At 41.1% G+C, this 8,449-nt stretch overlaps 1 protein-coding gene across 1 annotated transcript in view; it reads right to left on the reverse strand.

Annotated features, from left to right (window-relative positions):
* Positions 1-3,331: 3,331 nt before the first annotated feature.
* The window catches only part of net1 (neuroepithelial cell transforming 1), an 8,107-nt gene continuing 2,989 nt past the window's right edge, over positions 3,332-8,449 (reverse strand). Inside the window, exons 2-9 of the mRNA XM_037695858.1 lie at positions 7,577-7,684; positions 7,321-7,479; positions 6,114-6,176; positions 5,726-5,899; positions 5,362-5,619; positions 5,114-5,284; positions 4,821-5,007; positions 3,332-4,733 (exon numbers count right to left, since the gene is read on the reverse strand). Of these exons, the coding sequence (XP_037551786.1) occupies positions 4,339-4,733; positions 4,821-5,007; positions 5,114-5,284; positions 5,362-5,619; positions 5,726-5,899; positions 6,114-6,176; positions 7,321-7,479; positions 7,577-7,684 (1,515 nt within the window). The 3' untranslated portion in view covers positions 3,332-4,338. The remainder of the gene's footprint in view (positions 4,734-4,820; positions 5,008-5,113; positions 5,285-5,361; positions 5,620-5,725; positions 5,900-6,113; positions 6,177-7,320; positions 7,480-7,576; positions 7,685-8,449) is intronic.

Genomic DNA, 8,449 nt, shown 5'->3' on the forward strand with positions numbered 1-8,449 from the left:
ACCCGGAGAAAACCCACGCATGCACGGAGAGAACATGCAAACTCCACCCAGAAAGGCCCCTGGACCGGGGTTTGAACCAGGGACCTGCTCGCTGAGAGGCAGCAGCTCTACCAGTTGCGCCACCGTGCTGCCCTAGTATACCTAACCCCAACTCCTAATTATTATAGATGAACCATGAAGTAAATTTTAAAAAGCTGAGCTAGTCAAAAGGATAAGTGATTTAAACATTGAAAATAAGGCTCCAAATGGAAATATCTCAAAGAAAAATGTTTTGAGAACCCCTGGAAAACCTGGAGTAGACCATGAATAATTGATGTTGTAGTAGTTACTTACGTAGAATCAGTGACATTTCAAAAAAATCTATTAGTAACAAAAAGTTGCAAAATAACGAGAAACTTTGATTAAAATAATCTTAAATATGTATTCAGTTGTGGGGCAGATAAAAACCCAAGACTATAGTATGGTATTGTTCAGAGCAATAACTCAATGAAATCTTCACATTTTAAACTGTATTCATCATCTGGGGTAAAGGATTTGGCCAGTTTGTATAAACTATGAATTTAAGCTTTTACTGTTGTTGCTCTTTCAGCTGCTCAGAGGTTGCCACAACATGGAAACTCACATGAATGATTTGGCAGATGTTGTACATTGGATGCCCTTCCTGTCACAACCTGCTCAAACCTGCAGCCTTGGGATTACCAGAACACAGCACTGACAGACTGAGGTACCACACCTCTAGAATCTAAATTTAAACATTTACTATGGTTTCTGTCACAATGGGTGGTACTTGACGGGCTTGTTGTTTGTGGTACTACTTGCTATACAAGGTTTGAGACCACTGCACTAGTTGATCAAATGATAAATGAAGATTTGGCTGTAGGTACAAAGTGAGTTAAGGTGTGGGAAAAGGTGAGCAACAAAATAATGTGCGTGGCCAAAAATAGTTTTAAAATGTCCACCCAAAAATATTTGATTTTCAAAAATTGTGCCAAAATCAATGACAATAAAAGATTATGAGTTTTCCCACAATTTTGAGTTATCAACTAGTCTTTAATGGATGCAGTCCAATGTGATACTACATTTATACCTTTTAGACCCTGTTTGTATTTAAATGTGTTGATACTAAAGTGGTAGAGACATATTAGGGCTTTAAATTGTGAATTCAATTCAATCCAATTCAGTTTATTTATATAGCGCCAAATCACAACAAAGTTGTCTCAGGGCACTTTACAGAAACATTCACATAAAAGCCAATTAGTAAAGTTCTCTATCTAAGGAATCCAGCAGACAAGATGAATCTTGGCTTCGTTGCAGTCTCCCATCCTGAGCAAGCACAGTGGCAACAGTGGAAAGGAAAAACTCCCTTTTAAAAGGAAGAAACTTCCAGCAGAACCAGACTCAGGACAAGCGGCCATCTGCTTTGACCGGCTGGTTGAGAGGACAGGAAGGAGAGACAGACGAACACAGAATGGTAGGTCCAGGTGTATCTGAAAGACAAAAAAACCCCACATTTTAAGGATAGAAAAAATAATTACAAATACAAAACAGGTTGAGCAGAGTAAGTAAAGACAGCAGCAGAGTGAAAATTGTGGTCAGTTTGTTCTCCAGCAGTCTAAGTCTATAGCAGCATAACTAAGGGACAGCTCAGGAAACCCAAGCAGACCCTAACTATAGGATTTATCAAAAAGGAAAGTCTTAAGCCTAGTTTTAAAACTGGATAATGTGTCAGCCTCATGGACAGAGACTGGAAGTTGGTTCCACAAGAGAGGAGCCTGATAACTGAAAGATCTGCCTCCCATTCTGTTTTTGTAAATTCTAGGAACCACAAGTAAACCTGCAGCCTGAGGGCGAAGTGCTCTGTTAGGAAAATATGGAACAATAAGATCTGTAATATAAGATGGAGCTAGTTTGTTGAGAGCTTTGTAGGTTAGAAGTAAGATTTTGAATTCTATTCTGGATTTGACAGGGAGCCAATGGAGAGAAACTAAAACTGGAGAGATATGATCTCTCCCACTAACTCCAGTTAAGACTCTGGCAGCAGCATTTTGGATCAACTGAAGACGTTTTAAAGAAGTATTTGGACACCCAGATAATAAACCATTGCAATAGTCCAGTCTAGACGTGACAAATGCATGGAGCAGTTTTTCTGCATCATTTTTAGATAAGATGTTTCTAATTTTAGTGATATTACGCAGGTGGAAGAAGGTGGTTCTACTAACGTTTTTAATGTGGGGGATAAAAGACATGTCCTGATCAAAAATAACACCAAGATTTTTAACATTAGAGCTGGAGAACAGATTAATGTCATCTAAGGAGGGAGAAAGACTGAAAAATTCATTCCCAAGGTGCTCAGGTCCAAAAACCAAAACCTCAGTCTTGTCTGTGTTCAACAGGAGAAAATTAAGGGTCATCCAGGTTTTTATGTCTTTTAAGACATGCTTGTAGTCTAAGTAGCTGATTGGATTCATTGGGTTTAATGGACAAATATAACTGTGTGTCATCAGCATAACAATGAAAATTTATCCCGTGCTGTTTAATAATTTTACCTAATAGAAGCATATATAAAGTAAAGAGTATTGGCCCAAGCACTGAGCCCTGAGAAACTCCATGACTGACTTTGGTGTATGAAGATTTATTATTTACATTTACAAACTGGAATCTATCAGATAGATATGATTTAAACCGTTTTAGAGCTGTTCCTGTAATCCCAACATCATATTCAAGCCTCTGTAGTAAAATATTATGATCAACTGTATCAAATGCAGCACTGAGGTCTAACAGGACCAGTAGAGACACAAGTCCATTGTCTGAGGCCATGAGAATATCATTAGTGACTTTTACTAGTGATGTTTCTGTGCTATGATGAGCTCTAAACCCTGACTGAAACTCTTCAAACAGATTATGAATGACAGATCAAACAAAAAAAAAAAAAAAAAGGGAGAGAAGTGCTCCTGTGGTGACTCTGTCCAAAAAGATAAAAGCCTGTACATAACTGTCTCTGTATGTGCATGTGTGTTTATGTTTCAGGTTACCTTGTAGGGACCAATTTCACAAAAAATCATGCATTGTGGGAACCAACTGCTCCTTATGGGGATCAAAGCCAGGTCCCCATAAGGAGCAGTCTTGATGAGGGGTTAGGTTTAAGACTAAGGTGTGAATTGCAGATGGGATAGGAAACCTACAAATGTAGACATACACCCATTGATTAAATTCAGAGTTTCAATAACATTGTCAGTGATTCATGAGATATTTTGCTAACAACAAACACTAAGGCAATTGCCTGATCACCTTTAAAGACAGTGAGCAATAAAAAAATGCATGACATCAAGGGTTTAGTTGCAAATTTTACACAGATCTTTATTCTTTTATATCCATAAAAACTTTGGCAAACATGTTGCCCTTTTTTAGGTTTCAACCTCCTGTACCAATACGCCTTCTACGTTTACAAAAGCCATTTTACAACTACTTTCCCCTACGTACTTTTACCATCAGCTACTCGTACTACAAAACTGTCCATCTTCCATGAGCAATATTTCACGTCAACCTTATCAGCACACCCCTGTTCTCTTCAAGATTCAACACTTTCTTTACCATTCTGTTCACACCGTCCTGAACCAAAAGGACAGAGCTACGTCTTAAGATATACTGAAAAGTCAGCTTTAAAAAGTAGCCAACATGGCTCAGTTCAAAGTTTTGTTTTAAAACAAAACTTGTCATTTCTTCTTTAATATAACTATACCATCTCATGGTTTGCAGTTTTTGCTTTTATTAGCGGGAAAACCAAGATTTAATTAGTTTGGGGCTTAAATTAATGCCTCAGTTGTGTGCCCAGGATTCATATCTGTCATTTAAGGAATGCATCACATGAAGACACCATAAAGACAAGTCCTCCGATTAATTTAAAGCTTTACATCTCATCTTTTGTTTTCTTCTTTACATTCAAGAAACAAACAAACAAACAAAAAAGTGTTCTAAAAGCTAAAACAGTACTATAAAAAAAAGAAAAACTATAAAAAGTACAATATATTTTGAGTATAAATATGTAAAACTTTCATTAGCCCCCAGAAACAGGTCTAAAATTAGACTTAAATACCAATTTAAAAGTAAACAAGATTTGATCTTCACTTCAGAGTCATGACACAAAGTCATTGGAAAATCCGGGTTCGCACTTTCCTTTTTGAGCCAGTGGAATTTGTGCACCTTCTCCACAACACTGGCTCTAGGGAACACACTTGGATAGCTGCCAAAGAGGACAGTAACATAAAACACTGTCATAATGATACAAACATCTACAAGACCCAAAAAAGTGTCCGGTCAACAGTCCATTTTCATCTCACTTCACACCATGGTCTCTTTGCGTTTCCCTAAGGAACACAGAGACTTTCTGTCCTTTTTGTTTTTTGGTAATGTCATTGAGAAAAGTGGCGATGATGATGAAGATGAAGACGATGAGCGGGTTGAAGGTGATGGTGTGGTGGGGCTGCGTGGTGAGCTAGGAGTGGACTCTGAGACTGGCCGTGGGCAGTTTTCGTCTGCTTCCTGCAGATGGATTATGGCGGACAAGCACTGTGTAGCATCACTTGGGTTAGAAGGCTCACTGAGGGGCTGGTGGGTGGAAATGGCGCTGCGGAGACAGTTAAGCCACTGCTGTTTGTGGAAGACATCATTGACCTGCAGGGTGTGGGATTGCGCCTGGTTTGGATCTTGGGAACGCACACGAAAAATGTTCTTTGCTGCAGAGAAAGTAAAAATGAGAAACTGAGAAACAAAAACAAATATAGGAACATTTTCTTTTACCAACAGTGTTGCGCAGGCTTTACCTTTGTCCACATTGCTAAAGGCACCTCGGAAGGAGCCACCCATTCTGACATCTCCATCCTGCAGGTCCTCCAGCACCAGGTCCCGCACTGGGATTGGCTGGCGGTAAACTTGGAAACACTGACGTTCATTTCTGGTGACGGAGCGAGTCAGGACCAGAAGCTCCGTAAACAGAAACACATGCAGCTTCTATAAACAGTCAGAATTAAAAAAAAAAATTAATCCATAAATCTTGATTCCTTGCATGACAACAAAAACTGCTTTGGAGAGGTAAACAACCAAAGTGTCTTCTCACCGTGCCACTCTTGTTGCGCACCTCGCCATGACACAAAAGGCTTTTGCACTGCTCGATGTGAGGATCCCTCTGCCTGTCGTCAAGATACTCCAGCTTCTTGATGTAGTACTGGCACTCAGATTCCCCTTTCTTCATGTTGATGTCAGAAAGAACATGCTGAATGATGTAAATCTAAACACAGAGAATCTGATGAGTATGTGATGGACACATTGCCCCTTCAGTGACACTGGTTGCTGTGCTGTACTTACTGCCTCCTCCAGGCTGCTGGCATCAGCATGTTCTGCTGGAGTGTGTTTCAGAATTTCTTTGAGCAGCAAGGGGTATTTGACCAGGCGAGATCGTGGGATGTCCAAGAAACTCCACAGATCCAGCTTCCGACTGAATGGTGACTCGAGGCAGCGTTGTAAAAAATCCTGCACCCGTGGGTCCTGCTTCTTTAGATCTAGCAGTGCCTTGGCTGCCAGCTGGTTACTGCAGTAGTCCTTGTAGGCATTGAGCCTGGGCAGCTACAGAAAAACAATACAAGAATAATTTCTTTAATGTCAGTCTATGTACAAAGGCACATTTTAGAAGAACGCCAGTCCTTGTAAAGTTTTGTTAAAGGACACTTACCCATCTAACTACAATCTGCCCAATTTGACACACGGTCCCATCTGGTCCTGTTGCTTTAGAGAGCTGAGCCAACAGGTCTTCGTGAAGAGGAATGTAGGCATCCAGATTGCCAAAGATGTGGGTTAGTTCCTCCTCAGACATTATAGAAAGCTTCAGCATAGGGTCATGGTACGCCTGCAAAGAAAAACAAAAAACATTTCAATATTGAGACAAGCAAAGTGTGGCAATTTATAAGCATAGTTCATTGAGAGACAGAAGCAATTCCTGTTTTTTGTAAATCCTGGCTGGACTGCATGGACGTCCTGCCAGAATTTGATTTAATTTGTTTGCTTTTAAATGTGCTCCCTCTGCTTCAGAGTTTTATTTATTTATTTACTTTTGTACAAACCTTGCGTGCAAGCTGGAGGTCCTCGATAAGGTCTTGTTCTCCACGAGACAGCTCAAATATAGCCTGAACAGAAGAAACGGAAGAAATAAAGTTATGTGAGTGAGATCATTGGCTAATCAGGTATACTGTATGTGAGGTTAAAGTGGCCAGAAATGAGGCTTGGATAAATGTTAACCTTGGCCAAACTGTTTTAGACAAATACTTCAAGGCTTTTTTACATTGCTCTGGTAAATAGGGTCTTTCTGAATTGTCACTTGGCTTTTCTTTCATCTCTATGTCTCAGTCCCTGTTTACAAGACATGTTTTCTGAGTGAAAGCATCACTTTTCTGCTGCGGTTCAGATGTTCTAGTACTTGGGGCGGCTGTGGCTGAGTGGTTAGAGCAGTCATCCTCCAATACAAGAGTTGGGGGTTCGAATCCACCAGCAGTCACATGCCAAAGTGTCCCTGGGCAAGACACTGAACCCCTCATAGCCTCTGATGTGTGTCCCATCAGTGTATGAATGTGATCTAAAAGCACTGATTAGTCTCATTAGAATGAGTTGTTCAATTAGCTTTGTAGAGATCTAGTAGAGTGCTGTATGAATGGGTAAATGAGGACACAGATTGTAGTGTAAAGCGCTTTGAATATCTTGAAATAAGATAGAAAGGCGCTGTACAGTCCATGTACAGTCCATTTACATGCCAACAGAGCTTGTTCTCTATGAGACCTAAGGTTTTGGAATCCAGGTCTCGGAGTGGAGGTTTTTGGGAGGTGTGAAATCACCCACAGCTGCAGTCAGTAATTTTTCTGCGATTGTGTGAGCAGCAGAGGAACACGATGCAACAGCTGGTGGTAAAGTTTGTCCAACACACCCTTCTTAAGGTGCAGGAGCAGTCCAAACTCATCTTCATTCTACACGAACATTCCTGCATTCAACATTTTGGATGTAACGGTTTTGTTTCTCATGCTGCATGCATCTCTACATGTGCATAACAATATACATCAGTGTTGCCAGATATACATAATTACTCTTTTTAGAACTTCTCCCTCCAGAAAAGCACACCTCACCCAGCACATATGATAGTTTGGGTAATTTAAAAGTGAGTTTTTGATTACTGGTACTTCTCTGGCCACTAATCAACATTGAAAAAACACACACAAAAAAATCCCAACATTTTCCAGAAATGGATTCCAGAAAACGTGTAAACAGGGCCTCGGGGCTCACCTCCTGTCGTTTGATCTCCTCGGTGGAGAACGTTCCCTTCTGATGGACATCTATTGTCTCTGACCACAGGACGCTGTTCCTCCTTTTAGGTGGTGTGGGTGCCTTTGTGCAAGGCTTCTGGGGCACGCCCGGTGACTTACCATCACCCCGGAGAGAGGCCTGCACACAAACAAAGGGAGGAGACATTTGTCAGGGATGCCAATACAATTCTTCACCCCAACAAGTTATCTTTGTGTAGGATGCTATAAGAGGCTACCTGGAGAGTTTGGCCAAAGCGCCTAACGGCCCCATTCTTAACCGGAGAGATGAGACTGGCAAGTGACGTCACCCTGCCAAGAGGACGGACACGCTTGTTGCTGGGTTCCTGAACAAAGCAGAAGAAAAACAGAAGCAGACGTTAGTCTGACAATCATTTTCTTGTAGCTTGAGTCATGGACAAGCATGACCTTGTCATTGTGTATGCAGTGGGTCAAAAGTTATTAATGCCACTAACTCATAGGTGTTGCATCAATTATACATGAAGGGGGCATGTTCTACTCACATTTAACAAATACTCATTTGGACCCCCAATACACACAGACACACACATTTACCATGAAATATTAGTTCACCCAGTGCTGTTTCTATTTCTTCATGAACAAATCAATTTCACTTGATTAATGGGAGAATACTCAAAGCACTAAAAGTCTATTCCATTTTTTCCTGGTTACCTACAACTTTCCACACTGCATGCTGTGTTTCCTCTAGGTCACTTGCCTTGGCAGTGTGCTCATTATTACGGGGTTTTTAGTCCACAGGGAGGGGAGAGGAGGAGGAGACACATCTGTGATGCACACTAGCTTAGTACTACATCAGTACTGGCAGTTGTTGACCCAGGTGTGGGTGGGGGGTAGGATGCATGAGTGAAGCGGAGTACAATGTCTGTACCATCCTAGCTAGCACATCAGTATTGCATACCGCTAGCTTAGCACTATGTTAGTGCCGGCAGTTGTCAACCGGGGTGGTGGTGGTGGGGTTAGGATGCGTGAGAGAAGTGGAGCATGCTTTATTCATACAAGGAGAGCTGTTGGTCAGGCTACTTGTGTCATGAATCACGTCCCTGTATTTTGATCTTTATCACTCTGTTCAC

Source organism: Nematolebias whitei, chromosome 22 (assembly GCF_014905685.2).
Source record: "Nematolebias whitei isolate Nwh7 chromosome 22, NemWhi1, whole genome shotgun sequence".
NCBI lineage: Eukaryota > Metazoa > Chordata > Actinopteri > Cyprinodontiformes > Rivulidae > Nematolebias > Nematolebias whitei.